The 20,883-nt window shown below is 39.3% G+C and overlaps 1 protein-coding gene across 1 annotated transcript in view; it reads left to right on the forward strand.

Annotated features, from left to right (window-relative positions):
* The window catches only part of SKIC3 (SKI3 subunit of superkiller complex), a 133,850-nt gene that overhangs the window by 76,975 nt on the left and 35,992 nt on the right, over window positions 1–20,883 (forward strand). Inside the window, exons 28-35 of the mRNA XM_089679150.1 lie at window positions 1,437–1,514; window positions 3,839–3,963; window positions 7,681–7,804; window positions 10,721–10,942; window positions 13,784–13,856; window positions 14,699–14,752; window positions 14,850–14,961; window positions 17,729–17,857. Coding sequence (XP_089535276.1) covers window positions 1,437–1,514; window positions 3,839–3,963; window positions 7,681–7,804; window positions 10,721–10,942; window positions 13,784–13,856; window positions 14,699–14,752; window positions 14,850–14,961; window positions 17,729–17,857 — 917 coding nt within the window. The remainder of the gene's footprint in view (window positions 1–1,436; window positions 1,515–3,838; window positions 3,964–7,680; window positions 7,805–10,720; window positions 10,943–13,783; window positions 13,857–14,698; window positions 14,753–14,849; window positions 14,962–17,728; window positions 17,858–20,883) is intronic.

Raw genomic sequence — 20,883 nt, forward strand, 5'->3', positions numbered from 1 at the left:
ACTGTCACTGAGATCCCCAGTGACACTAATACAGTGATCAGTGCTACTGTACTGATGACACTAATGAAGGAGTTAACATTTGGGGTGATCAAAGGGTTAACTGTGTGCTGTTTTACTGTTTGCTGTGTGTGTGTTTTACAGTGTAAGCACGCTGCTTTGTATTGCTCTGTTATGCAGAGCAATACAAAGACGCATGCTGGAGCTGACAGAGGAGAGATCTGTATTGTTTACATACTTCTCCCCCATTCAGTGATACTCAGCGATCGCCAGGTGTCGGCAGGGAATCTCCAGCCGGGACCCAGTGATAGACAGCTGAAGCCACCAATGTCAATGATATATATAAGTGTGATTTTGCACAGCCCTGCCGCTCTCTAGCAGTATTTCTGCTATATGGAGGCGGCAAGCGGTTAAAAAGGTAAAATCTATCTTTAGCCTCCCCACGGCCCCTAAGGCAACTTAGGCTTATAACTACCAAACAAGCAAATTTACTGCCAACATGGATTGAGACAGTTCCTCTTCATTCTACACATGTGCGCTATGGCCTTTTATTCATTCCTATCAGGAGAGTAAGTGCTGCGAGTGACTGCTGGAGTCTGCTGTGAGTACAGGAATTACCCATAAAAATAACAGGGAAAGGTGAATTGTCCTATTAAAGAATTCTGTTTCCTGCATTGTGTACCCATAAACACTGTGAGCTCTTCACTCTTTCTTGTATATGGGATTTATGAAGTATCAGTACTTACATGTTTCTTGCATCTACTAGTCACATTAAGGGTCCATGCACGCTGGATTAATAAACACTGCTTCTACAGGAGTTTTGTGTTTTGTCTGTAGAAGCAGCTCAATGTTATGTTATGTGTCCATGTGCATTAGGACATTTAGAGGCCTATTTTATGCACAGCATTTAGCAGAAAATTAACCCTTCTGGTTTGTGTTTTTGATTGGAGTTTTCTGGCAGAAAAAAATGCTAAACACTCCTAAATGTGCCTAAAAAAAAATGTATGAAAATGCTCTATATGAGCGTTTTGTTTTTTTCTTCTTCTAAGGGAACTGGCGTTTTTTGTTTTTTTTTTATGCCCAGTGTGCATCCTTGAACTTGTAGTTAGAAATTTGAAATTGCCTTGTGATAAATCTGACAGGTGGAGAGCTAGAGGACAAGCTGCATTAAGCTGACCCACGCAGCTAAGCTCAAAGGATGTCGAACTAAGAGCCCCTCTAAACTATTGTGTTTAACAAAAAATAAATTGTTTTGCGTTCAGTTTGCCTGTGGAAGCAATAGAAATGGTAAAACGTTTTTTGTTACTGTTGCTAGGCAGTTTGTATTTCTGTAAAATCACAGCCAAAGTGCAAGTGTAGAAGTGGTTCCTAAGGTAAAATAATAAACTTTAGCATCTCACTGATTTCACTTGTTGGAATTTCTTCTTCATCTCTCACAGGGCTGTTTTAATACTTCGTGATAAAGAAGACAAAGATAGCTATACCTGCGCACTTCGAAATTATGGACGGTCTCTCTGGTAAAATATTTGTTCTTGAACTGCTGTATAAATTATACTTTTTTTTTTGGTTTAGAACGAGTGGGGAAGGAATAGAACCTCTGATATCTTATTTCTGTTTGTGTCCTCACTTTCATGTCTCTGGATTTACAGATCAGGTTGACATACAGTTTTCTTTCTTGCCCATTGAGGTACGCAGGAAGTTATATACTGCGGTGTTATACAGCTGCCTACAGGAGGATTGGACACTGGCAAACAAAAAAAATTGTAGACCAGTTCAGGATAACCCTCCTCCTATTTGCAGCATGCCTCAGTTTTTTGCTTGAGTCTTCAGACTTTGCTGAAAGAAGACTTACCATGTTTTTGCAAGCTTTCTTTCTTCAGTCAAGATTCCTTACTACAGTGCTGCTTGAACTGGCCTGTACATAGCCTAGCTTTGGAGTGGTGAAATTGACACACCAAGCTACTCTGGAAGTGGCCTTCAGGTCTGGGTTCTGCTTTGTGGCACTTTCCATGCTTAGTACTGGTAAACGTTAGCCACAGATCACTTTTCAGGTCCAGAGTTATTTGCATTGCCTCAGTACTTGCCTTGTCTCTGAAGACTTGCTTTGTGTGTAGGCTGTGTACACAGAGCACTGGAAGCTATCTCAGTTTTTGTTCTACTAGGTGCCAACAGATTTCCTGCTTTCTGGGGTTAATGCTAAGGGATTGAGCGCTCATATCATTCTTCATGCTAATTCCAGCCTTTTAGCACAGAGGCTTGCAAGAACCACATGAAACTCTGATTCCCGGTCCGTTCCTGCTGTCCGCCTACTGTGCCTATTATATATGCATTCTAAATTGCCCAGATTTGTAATAAGTATGGGTTATGAAAAAAATAAACATTTATACGTAGGTTGATGCAGCATATATCCGGTGTTGTATCTGCCCCCCTCCTGCTCCAAAACTGAGAACTGACTGAGAGATCTAACGCCGCTAATTGCTCAGTTTTCCTATCTACTCTTCAACTGTCAGTCACCAAATCTCTGCTCTGCCGCTCCAATGATCACTGACTCACCGGACAGTAGAGCGGAGCAGGAGCAGCTGGCTAAGGCTGTCAGCGAGGGGATATATGGTTTGAATCTTTCCTGAGCCTGGACTGCCTAAGTGACATCAACCGACAGCAGACTTTAGCCCACTGTTGACTGGTAACAGGTTACAGGAATGCAGAATGAACTGCAGCCCTGTGATCCCCAGGAGAAATATATCCAAAATAGCTTTGGCTATATTTCTCCTTTAAATAAAGGCTGTTTACTTGTAGTTGGACTAATGAAGGATTGTATGTGACTGGTCACTGCAGTTTCGATTTTCAAGTACAAATGAATGGGCCGCACGCTAATGCTGTCATTGATGTAAAATCAGCATAAATGATCTAATAAGTAAAGGATTAACAACATATAGTTTCCCCTATCCACCTCCCGCTACAATATGGTTCACTGCACTAAGGGCTTGATCATGGTCACTACAGTTTTTTTGCATATTGCTCTTTGTCTTTATAAAATAGCATTTCAGTTCTGCTAATAAAAACATTCTTCTAGATCTTATTGCAGACCTGTTTCTGTCCTCTGGAAATCGAGAAAGGTCTTTTCAGTGTGTTTGCTGAAATCTTACTGATGGAAATTTGCTTTTACTAAAAGTACATTATCATACCTATTGTGTAATAAAAAAACAGTGCAACCTCCACATAGGTTTTTACTTGTGTAGTATTTCACACATTCGGAGTCAGTGAAGTGTTCTTTGTGGTCTTTCCTGAAAAAAACTGCAAGCCAGTAACCATAGCAGGTGACTGAGGATTGTTAAAATGTGTTTTGCTTTATATTAAGGCTGTAGATTGACTGTTAATTATATTTGGGTTTGATGATGGCCACAAAAGGCTTTGGGGGACTGGGTTGTAGAAATCATTTTGTTCATACCTTAGTAGAGATGATAAAAAAAAAAAAAAAATACTTCCCAGTGCATACAAGAGTTAGCTAAGACTAGCCAGTGCAACTAAGATGCCATTTATAATGATACATATGATTTATATCCTATCATTCTCATAGTATTCTGCAGTGCACTGAAGATTATTCACTTGCTATAGCTGCTTGTGTTTGGTGTTGAATTTAAAACCATTTAATCAAAGGGGTTAACCATTAATAAAGGAAAGTGTGAGATTATACTGACTTGTAGTTTTAACCTTAGCAATTAAATTTAATGAGGTGATAATATCCTATACTAGTGCTTTAAATTATGGTTTTTGTTGTATTTACTGCTGCTGTTTGAAGTTCACATGTTAGAAACATCAAAATGAATTTCTTATTTTGTAGTGCGATAGGTCAGTATGATGAAGCCATCAAGGCATACACATCCACAGCTCTGACAGAGTTTGATGAACACACAGGACTGGCTTTGGCATACTTCAAAAAAGGACTTCTACAGGACAGCATGAAAGGTAATCATCACATTTATGACAGCATCAGTTTATCTGCTTTGTTCCTGTTTTCCTTTTGACTATGACTCAACACAGATTGAGCAAAGCACCTTTAAATCCTTGTATGCATTTCTTTAAGAAAAAATACATAATTTTATTTTCAAATACAGCCAATGTGGCCGCGTGAATCTGTTCCTTCACAGCAGGTGAAAGAGAGAGAGACAGCACTGTGAAAGGCACAATGCTGTAATTGGCCAATGAGATGTTACTGACAGGAGGAGAGTCAGCTGAATGATAAGTGCATTAGCACCATGTTGCTTCTTCATTGCCCAGTTAGAAGGCTGGGGGTAAAAAATTAAATGAGCTGTACTTATTTATGTATTTTACTTTGGAAGAGAAAGTAAGGTCATTCACTTGGCAATGATGTCTGACAGGGTTGCCTGGATCACAAAAATGTGTATATATACATATAATAATACACACATATATTGTATTTGCATACACATCCCTGTAGAGACACAGCAAAAACGACATTCATATTTTTCATCTTTTTAAAGAGTTGGCAATTCCAAATAATATGGTAGAGAGAGAACAAAAGCTGCTAATTTAGCATTACTTAAATCATGCAGGAAGATGTGCTGTTATGCCTCAACAAAATTAATATACTTAAAGTGGAGTTCCACCCGATTTTTAAAGTTTGGCCCCATTTATTGCTTCCTGCTGTCCCACCAATGTTTGGCACATTTCTTTTTTCTCCTAAAGTTTTCATACCTTTTAGGCTACTTGAAGCACTGCACTTCTGATGTACCTCGCCGTGGCAAATATGTCACATCTTCCTGCCTGTTGGTTCCTGGGATGTATGTGTCATCAATCCCAGAAGTCAATAGGCATCCCCCACTCTGCAATGAGTGCACCATGCTTTCTTCTCACTGTGCAGGTGCAAGATCAGGAGGTGCATGCTGGTTAGCCAGCTGCACCGTATCCCGGAAGAAAGTGCGGCTGGGCTTCAGATGCCCACAGTGAAGATGGAAGAACACAGGATCATGAGGGGTCAGTGAGTATCTTTAAAAAAACAAGGAAGACAAAAAATTATATCTGCAGCATATGTCATTTTGCATGGCATAAGCTGCGACTGTCACATAAGAACTTTTAAAAAAAAGACTGGAACTCCACTTTTTAAGCACCTAGACTAGCTCCGATGACATCCAGCACAGTAAGCTAGAGGAATTAGGCTCAGTAACTAATAAAACTATTTTGCACAATTTTAACTGACAGTTCCACTAGAGTGATGTATGAGTGGGCATACTCTTACCACCCCATTTGATTGCAGTACAATTAAAAATAAATAAAAGCCCAAAATATACCTAACTAAATCTATGGTCACATGATATCTGGTTCCAAGTCTTCTCTCTCCTACAGCAGAGTGAGGAATTTTTTTTCAAATTTGCTCAGAGGTGGGCTTTAGGATGGGGAAAAAGTCAGGAATCAGGAAATAATGTTACAAAGTGCAATTGCTAGTTTCAAACGAAAAGATTATTATATACGGTGCCTTGAAAAAGTATTCATACCCCTTGAAATTTTCCACATTTTGTCATGTTACAACCAAAAACGTAAATGTATTTTATTGGGATTTTATGTGATAGACCAACACAAAGTGGCACATAATTGTGAAGTGGAAGGAAAATGATAAATAGTTTAAGATATTTTACAAATAAATATGTGAAAAGTGTGGCGTGCGTTTGTATTCAGCCCCACTGAGTCAAAACTTCATAGAACCACCTTTCTCTGCAAGTACAGCTTCACGTGTTTTTGGGGATGTCTCTACCAGCTTTGCACATCCTTGTGCTCCTTTTTTTGAACACCCATTAATATTTATGTTTCTATGTGCATTCATTAAAAAAAACAAAAAAAAACATGCTTATAAGCTGGGTTGGGCAACTCCCAGGAGCAGTGCTCCTTAAAGTGGTTGTAAACCTCAGACATGGTGAAATATAAGCAAAACATACCCCTCTATAGTGTGTACTTGTCTCAATTAAGTGTCATTTTTGTTTGCTACTTCATTCCTCTGTTATCAACCTGAAATGGTAACAGAAGAGGGACCACCAGCAGATTGACAGCCTCAGCTCTGTTACTCTGAGCTGTGTGGAGGGGTGTGTGTCTATTTCTTCCAATCAGCTCTCAACACTCTCCCCACTGAACTCTGCAGAGTGTAATTTCAGCTTTCTGACCCTTTTTTTCTGAACTCTTAGACAAGCATTATAAATTCAGCACTTTGAACAGATGTAGAGACTAGAATACTGCAGATAAACAAGTACAACTTATGCAGGAGATGTTGTTTCTTCTCTGTGTATCTAAGGCTAGTCACTTCACTGTAACTGTTTACAGCCACTTTAAATTACAGCTGACACCTAACCTTTGAGGTTTTCCCTAGTTGTCAATTGAGATGTCAAAAAATAGTGCTGACTCCTGTATTGGACAGGACCTTGGCTCCCCAAGGTCAATTATAATGTGCTTACCCCTACTTATGATTAACCTTTATTTTCAAGCAAAAGAGTGTTTTTCTGATCGCTGACTATGTGCTACATAACTAAAAGCAGGGTTGTTGTACACAATGGCTTTGAAGAATGTTGTTTGTATTATTTACGTAGGTAAGAAGAAACAGTCCTAATTAGTTTGTTTGAAGAAGCATCATGTCACCTGTGCCATCCCTATTCATTAAAGATTTATAATCATCACAGAAATAGACTACACGTTTTTCTACTTTGTTGAAAATTTGTGAAACCGCTGTTTTCAAATGTACCTTATCCATTCTCTGTACATCTTTTGAAGCTATTTCCACATTAGCTGTTTTCTATGTCGATTAGGGTTCATGTACACTGCAGCTGATAAACTCACGTTTAGGAGTTTATTTCCAGCAGCTTCTGAACCCACCCTAATATTTTCCTGTGTGTCTATGTACACATTTTCGTTCACAGTCATTTACAGGCATTTGAGTTTACAGTCGTTTTTTTGAACGCAGAAAAATTGATCAACATTTCTAACACAAAACGCTGCAAATCGCGTTTATAAGCGTTTTGCGTTTGAAATTTTTTTTCAACTCTTCAAGTTCCTGATGCTGTCCAGAGCCTTTTTTCATCATGAAAAATGCATGCAAAGCGTTTTCAAGGTACTGAAATGGACAAAAACACCGAACACAGGATGTTCCTACCAAGCTTGTCACACATTGTAATGACCAATTCACACCTCAGTCATCTCCCACCCTTGAAAACAAAAGATATGTTAATGTCCATTCACACCTCTAATTCCTCATGAAGACCCCCTGCCAGGTGGCCTTAATGGCTCACTCCAGCAGACACCTTTCCCACCCTTGGAAACAAAAGAAATGTTATTGAGCAACTCTCACCTAAGCTAATCTCAACACATACTGCTCTCTCTGCTTCTGCTCTCTATATTTCTCTGAAACAGTTTGAAATAGTTAATAATTTATCACTTTTCAGTGCATTCTGGGCATTTGGGAGGTTTTCCTGTGCTTATCTTTAAAAAACGCTTCTAAACACAAACGTGCATAAACACGTTATGCAAACGCAGCTAAAAAGACGTTTTTTACCTACGTTTTCCAGCAGTCAGTTTCCATCATTCAGAAGTGTCCCGTGTACATGGGGCCTTAGACTTGTAGAACATAAATATAAGAACTTGTAAAACCCATGTTGTTACATTTCTGTTTCCTGACATGATTAGAGTACAAGACGGCTTTGTCTGTTGCAAAGTCTGAGCAAGAGAAAGCACACATCCTCACCGCCATGGCAATAATTGAGTACAACCAAGGCAACAGCGATTCTGCCAAAACCCTCCTGTTTAAATGGTACGTAGAAAAATCTCATGAAAAAGTTATATTCTTATAACGCAATATAAATGTACAAATCAAAGGCAGATACATAGCGATCGAGACGACAACAACTGACATTCATTTTAAAATTTTACGTGTATTTTAGAACAAAACCTCCATGTAGAGTTTGCAGATTATGTTTGTGGTAGACAATCTCAGGAGATAGCTTTAGATATAAAGCAGCATATTATGTGTAAAGTCAGCAGGGACTTACGAAGCATAAAAATAAATTAGCAGTAAAATGTATTTCTTAGAATACTTTCCCAGAGTAGATTTTCACTGTTGTATTTTTTGTTTTGTTTTTTAACTAATAAAACCTGTACCAATATGAATGAATGGAGGACACTGGCTGTGTTCACTTTTATATATTTATAAAAGAGGGATGAAAGAATTATTTACATTTATGACTGTTGGGTGTCTCTGAGCATTGCTATCAACTTCTTTTAATTCATGCCTTTTGTCTACTTAAAAGAAACGTATAGGATTTGTTTTTTTTCCCCAAATTATACTTACTTAGGTGGATGCAGCATCGATCTGACTTTGTGAGAGCTCAGTGATCACATGACCGCTGATTGCTGAGTTCTCACAGCCGCTCTGAGCAGAGAGCGGTGACTGTCAGTTACCTCTGTTTGCTCTGCCCCCCCCGAGCGCTGGGCTGCGGAAGGGGAGGGAGCAGCTGGCTCAGGTTCTCAGCGGATCATTGAGAGGCTGAGCCAGGTGCCACTCCAGACTCTGGGGCGAATCCCAACTTTAACGTAAGGATCTTTCCCCAGCCTGGACTGGCTGAGTGATATCAGCCTGCTGTCAGCTGAAAACGGGTCACAGGAGTGTAGAACGAACCCCCTGTGATCCACAGCAGAAGTAGCTTTGGCTGTACTTCTCCTTTAAGTAATTGTGAAAAGGCACTGATGTTTGGATGTCAGCTCCTTTTTAGTCATACCTGTAGTAGCCATTATTAAAATGTCTTGTTGTTTTAAAAAGTCAATCTGCATAGCAAGTTACCTTTTTGATGGTTTTTTTCTTTGGAGCTAGGAAATAATCATACAGATTGAATCTTTCATGGCATTACAATGTGCACAGTGCTTCTTTATATGAGGCCATGCCAGACTTAAAAGCAGGTTAAAGGAGTGCTGTGACATCCCTAAATAATCCCTGACGTTTTCAGGATTATTTTCCTTTAAACTGGTCCGCAAGTGCAATTGTGACAATTTTTCATGATGCAGAAGACAGTCCTTGTTTCATAGTCTTGGCTCTCTTCACTTTTTCTTCTTTTCTCCTGTTCCATAGCCATAAAGCCCAGCATCACCACAACTGATTTGTTTTTGCTGCTGCTGCTCTCGAAATTCATAGTGTAAGGCTGGCCATAGACAGGCCGTTTATAAACCGAATTGTCAGCCGATAAACGAAAAATCGGTCGTTGCCGCCATGGATGCTGCCACCAATGCTTACGAAAAATGGCCGTTTTTATGGATTTTCCAGCATGACCGATAAAAAGAAACGAGAAGATCCGCAAAAAACGGCTGACGGTAGTTCGGACGCAAATTCGGCAGATAAACGACCTGTCTATTGCCTGCATAACCTTTGTTCCAAGAACAATCAGTTGAGTGCAGTACAAAAGAATAATCTTGTCTTTCATGTGCGTCACCTCTTTTTAAATACACAAGGGAAGTGTACAGTAGAGGAGTGTCTTTACAGTCAAATTTATATTGTATCACTACCGCCAATAAAGAAATTGATTGTCAAGATGATGTGTTAATGTTAAAAACAATCTGAAAAATGTTGATATTCACTGGATAAATTCCAAAACAATGATGGGACATTTGAGTGGTATATCCAAAGAATGTTTTGATCTGCATTTGAATGTTCATTCGTTTTTCTACCAATCTGTGGCCAGCTTTAAGCCCAGCACACACGATCATCAATTCATGCAAAAAATACCCCTTTTGAAGCAGTTGTATGATAATCTGATCATTAGTTTTCGTCCAAAATTATTTGAAGGGAGAAGCACGCAAATTTTTCTTGCACGATACCAGATCATACAGTCTTCGTTTACTCTGTACAGTTTTCGTCTGAAAATACAATACCAATACAATACCAATACACTACAATAAATGACGTCATTTTCGAGTTTTTATTTTGTCCTACGAAAATTTTCATAATTTTAGTAGCCTTTTCATTATCGATATGAGACTAGCATGCAAAAAAAAGAACAATCATTCGTCCAATATTCTTATCGTGTGTACAGGGCTTTAGGGCTTGGGCTACTGTGAGCAGGATGGGATGAATATCTGATTTGGTAAATCTAGATTGCGATTGCATTAAAAATTCTGAAACTGCTGTGTATAGCAACCAGTTAGGACTGGTGATCTAGTATCAGGATTTCCATAGATCAGTTGTGTTTTCTGATCCTCGCTTCATTCCTTGTTTCCTGCTCTCCATGCAGAGGGTTAGCAGAGGATTGGCTTATAACCAACAAGTGAACAGAATAAGTAATACTCAAGGATGCTGTCCTTGGCGCAGTATTCCTCCAGAATACTGAAATAAATTACACTTGGAACTGGAGAAGTGGCTTGGAAAAGCTACAAACATCTTCAACATTCTATAACAAATGCAGCTGAATGTGACTAACTACTATTAGCCAGTGTAGTAATGCTACACTGGCTAGTAGCAATTAGAACTAGTGTAAAAAGGTCCCAGGGCTGTTCCATGTCTAGTACATCTAGTAGACAAGAAATATATGCAAAATATATTGTGTGGTAATCCAGATATAGCCTGCTCAACATAAACCCTTATTTTGCTGCACATTTATTATATAGCTAGATATATTTGTAGCTAAAGTTGTGAACTTGAAAATATATCCGTGATGTTTTGTCTTTTGCTCTTTGTTCACAGCACAATGTTGAAGGAACCCAGCATCAAAAGTCTTCAAGCTCTCTGTGCTCTAGGGTTGGCAAAGCGGGATGTTACCTTGGCAACAGCTGCTCTTAATGAGTTACTCAAGCATGTTAGAATTAATGATAGCGTATATGAGAGGTGCCTTATTACATCTGCCATATATGCTCTGCAAGGGAGGACTGGCGCTGTGCAGAGACAGGCCTGCAAAGCTGTCCACAGGTACAGTCTGTTTCAAAGCGTACTGTTTACTACCATGTTGGTGCTTGGCTACCTGCCTTGAAATACACTATGTTGCCAAAAGTATTGGGACGCCTGCCTTTATACGCACATGAACTCTAATGGCATCCCAGTCTTAGTTCGTAGGGTCCAATATTAAGTTGACCAACCCTTTGCAGCTATAACAGCTTCAACTCTTCTGGGAAGGCTGTCCACAAGGTTTAGGAGTGTGTCTATGGGAATGTTTAACCATTTTCCCAGAAATGTATTTGTGAGATAAGGCACTGATGACGGGCGAGAAGGTCTGGCTCACAGTCTCCTCTCTTAATTCATCCCAAAGGTGTTTTATCGGGTTGAGGTCAGGACTCTGTGCAGGCCAATCAAGTTCCTCCACCCCAAACTCGTCATCAATGTCTTTTATGGACCTTGCTTTGTGCACTGGTGTGCAGTCATCTTGGAACAGGAAGGGGCCATCCCCAAACTGTTCCCACAAAGTTGGGAGCATGACATTGTCCAAAATATCTTGGTATGCTGATGCCTTAAGAGTTCCCTTCACTGGAACTGGAAGCCCAACCCTTGAAAAACAACCCCACACCATAATCCCCCCTCCACCAAACTTTACACTTGGCACAATGAAGATAGGCAAGTACCGTTCTCCTGGCAACCACCAATCCCAGACATGTCTATTGGTTTGCCAGACAGAGAAGCACGATTTGTCATTCCAGAGAACACGTCTCCACTGCTCTAGAGTCCAGTGGTGGCGTGCTTTACACCACTGCATCTTACACATTGCATTGCACTTGGTGATTTAAGGCTTGTATGCAGCTGCTCAGCCATGGAAACCCATTCCATGAAGCTCTCTATGCACTGTTGTTGTGCTAATCTGAAGGCCATACATATTTTGGAGGTCTTTAGCTATTGACTCTGCAGACAGTTGGCAACTTCTGTGCACTGTGCGCTTCAGCATGCGCTGTCCCCGCCTGTCATTTTACATGCCCTTCCACTTCGTAGCTGAGTTGCTGTTGTTCCCAGTTGCTTCCACTTTGTTATAATATCACTAACAGCTGACCATGGAATATTTAGTAGCAAGGAAATTTCACAGATGGACATATTGCACAGGTCAATAAGAAATGCAGCGCAGCAATAAAACATGAATATAGTGCTAAAAATATTAAACGTGCATATATAAATAGTGAAAACAGAAACTGTGCTTGTGACAATCAATGTGTGCTACACCAAATGTCTTACGAATGCATACACATAGGTACCCATAGAACTGCACATAATCAGTGCTAAAAATGAACTGCGCACACAAACACCAAATAAAATGTTCTTAATAGTGGACTGTCCCTTTAAATCTTAAATATCTTCATGTGAACTTGTGTGGTATATCGCCTATAGATCGTGATCCAAATACTCCAGCAGCGAGTGTCTTATAAATATGGTCTCAAAAAATGGTGAACCGTCCCTTTAAATCCGTTGTACTTCACGTGGACCAGTGTAAACAAACTACTGCATAAACGTATATGGTGCTCCTGTGTCACCCCTTAGTGCTCATCAACCTCCAACATTTTGTTGCGCTCACCTCCAAGTTTGACCCATAATGACAGGTCAAACTGCGCTTTCCCCTTTAACCCGGGAGGGTATACTCGTACACAGATCTTCACCACCGTTAGCCAGCACTTTTAAATATCTCCAGATCGCTCCACAACCATGTGAAAAGAATGCTCAATATAATATAGTATTGCCAATAAAAACAGCCTTTATTAAAATCTAGTAAACTCACATTTAAAAGTGTCCTCCTGGGACACTACAGGGTTAAAACTCACTATACAGTGTATTCTGTAAGCAATGTACAGAAATCCCTTTTCCAAAATGGCGGCATGTGCACTTCCGGTTTGCGGCCTGACGTCATCAGCTTACCCCACGCATTACGTCACGTCATGATGAAATAAACATAAGAATGCCTAAACATTTGTAATTGCAACAATTTACGGGGCAAAGTGGTGCATTATCTGACAGAAATGCAGGGGTGCCAATTATTTTGGCTATGACTGTACATTGTATCTCTCTTTCACTGCAGAAAGTAAACAAACCAGTGTAAAAAAAAAAAAAAAATATTACCTAGATCAAGATTAGATCTAGGTCAGTGCCAGGGTTAGTGTTGGGGTCAAAGCTTAAAGTCAGTAAATTTTGGGCAGAATTTTTTTTTTTTTTTTTTTTTTTTTTTTAAATTGTCAGTTTCTTAGGTAAGATAAAAAAAAAAAAATCAAAATGCACACTATTGTTTCTGGGCCTTACTTCGGGTACAAACAACAAATCACATACACATATGTGGTATCACTGCAATTGTCAGAAGCAGGAGAATTTATTTTGGGTTGTTCTTTGATGGTAAGTTATAGTAATAGCAAGAAATATACAGCTAAATTTAAAAAAAAAAAAAAAAATTTTAAATCATTTTGGGGCCAGTTTTTCTTTGATAATAGAAAAAAAAACAACAGGAGATATCTGTTACCATTTACCAGCAAAAGAGAGCCCAATTTGTCCTGGAAAAAAAAGGTATAATCCACCTAGATGTACAAAGTAGTTGCGATGATATGTACAATTTTACTAACACATGTCAAAGTTGCAAAATTGTGTTCAGATATTAAGATTTGTTTTAGCCTTAGTTGCTAAGGGGTTAAATAATATATGAAACCGCCATTGTAAAAAAAAAATATATATTTTATACCTGATAGCTTTAATTCAACTGAAAAAGGTTTATGTAATGCTATTATAATTAATGACTGTCCTTTTCTACCATGTTTGGTGTTTTTCTGTTTATCTGACTCATTATCTGTTCAGCCATCCAGGCAATCCAGAGCTGTGGACTCTTCTATCAAGGCTGGTTCCCCAATATGCTTCCAATAATGGCAAGGTAAAGACATGTGACCTGCAGATCTGAGCAGTACTGTGTGAACAATGGTCATGTTTTACGACAGTTTACTTTGTTCTAATCCAGCATGTTTAAATATAACAGTAGATTTTTATCTAGCATAGAGTGATGTGTTCAAAATGGCTTTTCAGCATAAATTTCATATTGATGGTTGTTTCTGACCCTTCTTGATTAAAATCCAACAAAAGTGTAATTACATTTACTGAGCACTGTACCCGACCTGGTACCAATTTTACCTGTAAATGATACACGTAAAAACGGACATTGTAGGTCTGGGTACCAGTGAAATGAAAATGGGTCCCTTTCATTGTGTTTCAAATAAGAACTGTCTGCATTTCCATTGACCGCTAATTGTTTTTGATTGATATTGAAAAGTGTCATTTGGAAAATGAAAGTTTGATGGTGACTGGTTCCTGTGCTGAAATACAGTTAGCTTTGATTGGAGCTACAATAATAATCCAGACTTAATGTGAATTGTGGGGATAATTATTCTCTACAATCTTTTATTTTCTGGTGTGGTTTAGACTTCCCGCTAGCCGTTTTATTTTCCAACAGGAATTTACTACAGTTTTAAGTTGTGCTCACCTATGGTCTTCATCTGGTCCTATTGTATACCACCCAGGGACCAGATAAATAGTGGATCACGCTGTGTTGTAAAATACAGCATTTAGTAAAAAAAAGTAGATTTGTGTAGGTCACGTAGCTTATTGTGGTTACTATGCTAAGACCTACATCTTTCTTTTGTCACCTTTTATGCATACAGATAATATATTTGTGTTACTTCATGACTTGAGAATACTAACACCTCTCTTTCTTGTTTTTAGGGTGGTGCAATTGCAGGCATTGTGGCTCAGACCCTAAGCCAAAGTCAAGCAAAGGTTTGCTTGATTTTTTATGTATATATATAATTTGTTTTTGTGAAAAAAACTTTACAATTAAGTGAAAATAAAACTGATGCATTCCTCTCCTCCCCAGAAATCTATGCTGTACACTGCAGTGAATGAATTAGCAGCTGGGACTCTGACATGTGACAATGAGAAGCAAAATGCTCTGAAATCCTTGCAAAGAGCTGCACGTTTCTTTCCAGGTAATGTTATGCTACATTTGAATCTGATATTATTGCATTGATTTATTTATTTATATTGTATTTATTTATTTTTAATTTTAAAGTGGAACTCCAGGCAAATGCACCTCTTCAGTCTGTTGAAACACTCTGCTGCTTTGTGTTTTAGTATTGTTTCCTGGATAAACAGTACTACTTCAGGGGTCAGTTCACTGGACAGAGATAATGATGCCGATTCGCTCTCCAGTGAAGAGAGGTTTAAGGGTCAGACGTGACATTGGAATCTGAATTGCTAAACCATGAACATGAATTTCTTCATGTGTTACCTGTCTTGCTGTACAACACTGAAAAGTATGTAAATGACAAGACTGGCTGTACAGAGTTACAATTCAACAGGTGAAATGGTAAACATAAATGTGTTTCATCTTTGCGTTTAGCTGTTTGCCTGGAGTCTTAGGTATCATAAACTCTCCTTGTACATATATTAACCCCTTCCCACCTGCCGTGGTGTCCCTTTGAAAGTTCCCAGAGCGGTGGGAAGGATCATCAATCATGTGAGCACTATGATTGGCTCTCACAGTGCTCACATGATCAAGAACTGACCCCGCCAGCTACTGATCGTTAGACCAGACTGAGAGCTGTCTTTGATAACTTGGTATCTGTACTGGGTTTGCACTCTTAGAAACATCAGCCGCCCAGCGATGGATATGTATGGTATATGGGTGTTAAAGTCTACCCTTTTGCTGCCTCACATATTTGTTACACGGGCAGCAACAGCTAATACTGTATAGCAGGACAGAAATATTGTAGTTCTTTGTAAAGTAAAACTCCAGTCATCACTTACTGTTGTGGTACTGGGACAGGATGTTTGCTCAACAGGGACAAATAAAAAAAATCTGGCAGAGGATCTAACCCTTCCCCATTGTGTACAAAACAGAAAAAAAGTCTACATTAACCACTTGCGCTACTGAAGATTTACCCCCTTCCTGACCAGGCCAATTTTTGTGATAGGACGCTGTGTGTGTGTTAACTGACAATTGCGCAGTCATGCAACGCTGCACCCAAATGAAATTTGTCTTTTTTTTCCCCACAAATGGAGCTTTCTTTCGGTTATATTTGATCTCCTCTGCATTTTTATTTTTTTTCCCTTATAAACAGAAAAACACCGACAATTTTGAGAAAAAAACTGTATTTTTTCCTTTTTGCTATTAAACATACCCAGTAAAAAAAATTAAAAAAATCAAATTTCATCACAAATTTAGGCCAAAATGTATTCTGCTACATGTCTTTGCTAAATATGTTGTTATATCTGTTTAAGTGCAAACATTATATATTTGTTGATCCTGCCAGAAAGCTGATGCTGTCTGACTCTTCTACACTCTTATCAGCATAGTTTCCAGAATTCTCTGTGAACTACAAAGCACTCCCCATGTTATAGAGAAGAGGGGGAGAGGATCTGTAGTCCTGAAACACTCTCTATTTTAAGATGACATTACTGCTTCTCAGAAACAGTACAGCAAGTGAGTGTTGTCACTGTAGACGGGAATGTGTTCGTGGCAGGATCACAGTGTGATTGTGTGTAATCCATGTTTACAAAATTCCATAATACTGTTTTACCTTACAACAATAAACACATTACAAAGCAGGAATTACGCTGTACGTGAAACTGAAAGAATCGACAAAGAGAAATTGTCCGTCTTCGGATTCTGTTGTTCACTACAGTGTATGTAAACCACAAGGCAGCAACTCAATGCATTTAGGCATTTAGATGAGGTGAAGGCGACTTGCTGAAGTTCAAACTGAGCATCAGAATGGGGAAGAAAGGGGATTTAAACGAATTTGAATTTGGCATGGTTGTTAGTGCCAGGCGGCTGGTCTGAGTATTTCAAAAACTGCTGATTTACTGGGATTTTCACCCCATTTCTTCCCCATTATTTTGCTCGGTTTGAACTTCAGCAAGTGCTGTCACCCTAGAAGTGTGTTGCTGGCAGGCACATCAGGTGAAAACAAAGGGGAAATAACCCTGAGAAAGAAAACAAATGTAGCCACCACATATACGGACTGGTAAGCTGCCATGTATATTACAGTTATACATAATACATGTACAAATCTTACATTTAAATGAATGCAAAGGTTGAGCAGTGTCTGCTGTACGCTCAGTGAAGATTGGAAAGTGAAGTTTTGATATTGAAGCAGCTGCTTTCTGTGGCTGGGTTTATGTTCTGTTGTAATGTGTTGTTCTGCTGCCCTCTAGTGTATACTACAGATTTATTATTTCTATTTGTAGCTAACCATAAGGTGGGATCCCAGAAGACAGCCTGGAGCAACTCAACAAATCTTTAACAGCCCTCTCTGTCTCAGACTGCAAGCTCATGTCCTATGCTATTTAAAGGATTATGTACAAGCTTGCAGCCTTTATCATCTTTATATAGAAACCTTGGAACCACACAGTCATGCTCCAGATATGCGACTTCGCTCACCATAGCCTGCTTTTTACACACTGAGGTGGAGAATTACTAAAACCAGAGAGTGCAAAATCTGGTGCAGCTCTGCATAAAAACCAATCAGATTCCAAGTTTTACTGCCAAAGCCTAATTGAACAAGATGAAGTCAGAAGCTGATTGGCACAGCTGCACCAGATTCTGAGTGCACCAGTTTTGGTAAATTGTAAATTTCCCCCTGAATGTAGCTCACAGGGGCTTATATTTGCAGTTTAATCTTTTTGTAATGTGTACCTGTCCAGAATGTGTTAAATAACAATATTTTGGGAAAATATTTATTTATTTTTCAGATAATCCAGCAGTTTGGGCTGGATTAATGGCCGCCTGTCAAGTGGAGAATACAGCGTTTTACCTCAATAAAACACAAGCCAAATGCGCTGATCTCAGTGTGACATTTTTAGCATCTGTGAAATCCAAGAGTAAGTACCGACTATGACAGAAGCATATATCAAAAGATATTATGCTAGCAACTATACATCTATCTTACCTTTGCATAATAGGAGTGTCTGTCAAAGGCACAGTGTACAGAAGAAATCATTCTTTTTGCCTTTGTTGAAATATCGACAGATTACATTTTATAAACAATGGTAAAGTACCCATACCTGCGCAGAAGCTAAAGTATCCTACATTGATGTAACAGTGATGTGCAGTCTGTAGTTTCATGAATGTATGATTAATCACTTGCCCTCCAGAGGATAGCCATTTTTTGCATTACAGCGCTACGTTACTTTGACAACTGCACGGTCATGCAACGCTGCGTTCTTTGCATCCTTTTTTTTCCCACGAATTGAGCTTTCTTTTGGTGGTATTTGTTCGCCGGCCAGGGCCTGGTGATTGACAACTGCAGCCATGCATGGTGGTGCAGGTAGGGGTCGCACCCCCTACCCAGAAATGCAAAATCACGTATATATACGTGATTTTACGCCCCCGTGCCGTCCTGTAGCATTATTTCTGCTATAGGGCAGTCGGGCAGCGGTTAATGACTGGCATTGTACCACTGGATTGGCGTTAGGCCAATGTGGTGCCTATATTTAAAAAGGGATCAAAATCTTTGCCAAGTAATTCTAGACCTGTTAGTGTAACTTCTATAGTTGGGAAGATACTGGAGAGTTTAATAAAAGACCACAAAATGAGTTCTTGCTGAACAAAAATATTTTAAGTAACAGACAGCATGGATTCATGAAAGACAGAAATTGTCAAACAAATTTGATTTCTTTTTATGAGGAGGTGAGCAAAATCTTAGAGGGGTGGCGGTGGATGTGGTATACTTGGATTTTGCAAAAGTGTTTGACACAGTTCCCCACATACGGCTAATGTGTAAGGTAAAGTCTACAGGCTTGGAAAAATCTGTATGTAAATGGATAGAAAACTGGCTAAAAGATCGTATTCAAAGCGTAGTGGTTAATTATTCATACTATGAATGGTCTAGGGTCATCGTGGTGTACCCCAAGGTTCAGTGTTGGGACCTTTACTTTTTAATATATTTATAAACGATATATGGCCTGGGATTAAAAATCCCATTTCAGTCTTTGCAGATGACACCAAGCTGTGCAGTGGAATAACGTCCTTACAGGATGTCTACAATTTACAAGCCGACCCCAATGCACTGTTTATTGGGCAACTATGTGGCAAATGAGGTTTAATGTTGATAAATGTAAAGTTATGCACTTGGGGTCTAAGAATATGCATGCATCATACATACTGGGGGGGTACAACTGGGGCAATCAATGGTGGAGAAGGATCTGGGAGTTCTGGTAGATCACAAGCTTAATAATGGCATGCAATGCCAAGCTGAGGTTTCTAAGTGAGCAAAATCCTCTCTTGTATTAAAAGAGGTATGGACTCCAGAGAGAGAGATATCATATTACCCCTGTACAAATCATTAGTAACACCTCATCTGGAATATGCAGTTCAGTTTTGGGCACCAATTCACAAAAAGAACATTGGGGAACTGGAGAAAGTACAGAGAAGAGCAGCCAAACTGATAAGAGGCATGGAGGAGATCAGCTATGACGAGAGATTAGAGGAACTGAATTTATTCTCTTGAGAAGAGGAGATTGACTGGAGATATGATCAACATGTATACATACATCAGTGGTTTATATAGTGAACTCTGTGTAGAGCTATTCACCCTGAGGTCATCACAGAGGACAAGGGGGCACTCTTTACGGAGGAAAAGAGATTTAATCTCCAAACACGGAAAGGTTTCTGTACAGTAAGAGCTGTGAAAATGTGGAATAGACTCCCTCAAGAGTTGGTTCTGGCCAGCTCAGTGGATTGCTTTAAAAAGGCCTGGATTGTTTCTTAGATACACAGAATATAACTGGATACTAACATTTATAGGTAAGGTTGATCCAGGGAATATCCGATTGCCTCTCGGGGGATTAGGCAGGAATTTTTTCTCCCTGCAGGAGCAAATTGGATCATACCTTGCTTGAGTTTTTTGCCTTCCTCTGGATCAACTGTGGGTATAGGATTATAACTTGGTTTTTTTTTGGTTGCACTGGATGGACTTTTGTCTTTTTTTCAGCCAGACTAACTTTGTAACTACTGTATATGCGTATTCTGCATGTTTGTTTTTCTCTAAAGTGCTGCAAGCACAGAAAAATACTTATTACTTCTGCCAGAAATCCAGTGTGCTTTCAGTCCAAGTCAGTTCTCTTGTAGAATAGAGAACACCCCCACCTTCCTTATGTTTGGAAGATAAAGGGGTGGGGGTGTTCTGTGGTCCAAACCAAGAGCAGTGCTCCTTTTTAGATATAGTATTATCAGGTGGAAATAAAGAGGAAAAAAAATGAATGGAGCCACCATATCAAAGGACTGGAAAGCTGCAATATATTACATTTATCTGCTTTTGTTTCAATATTCCAGAGCTATTCAGTATAGGAGATCTTATGCCCAGTCTAGGGCCAGGGAATATTTCCTTCCATTGGTTATAATATCAGAGGTTCAGAAAATATGACTGCTTTATTGGCCCTTTTACCTTGCACCTGTTTCTAAATGTTACTGTTGGACCTCAATATGCTGTGTAAACAATTGATACCTTTTTTTTTCCTTGTCATTGCTATATTTTGTATTTATTATTATACAGTATTTATATATAGCGCCAAAGGGTATGCTCAGCGCTGTACAGTAGCAAGGGGGACAGAACATGAGACAAGACAGTAACAATACAATACACGAGGGGTTCGAGGGCCCTGCTCTTTTGAGCTTACAATCTAGGATATTGGTAAAATGAAATCAGTACTTAAAGTAGTTCTAGAAGGTTTTTTTTTTTAAGGTTAAAAAACCTGTGTGCTGAGCCCGATCTGGATCCAGCGATGTGAACGAGAGCAGCTGTTCTCTCCACTCTCTCTCCTCACTAGACAGAGGCAGCAAAAGGAACCATTGGCTCCTGCTTCTGTCAATCATAGCTAGTGAGGAGAGAGGGGGTGGGGCAAAGCCA

Source organism: Staurois parvus, unplaced genomic scaffold (assembly GCF_062004578.1).
Source record: "Staurois parvus isolate SC_StPar_1 unplaced genomic scaffold, SC_StPar_1.0 ptg000218l, whole genome shotgun sequence".
Taxonomy (NCBI): domain Eukaryota; kingdom Metazoa; phylum Chordata; class Amphibia; order Anura; family Ranidae; genus Staurois; species Staurois parvus.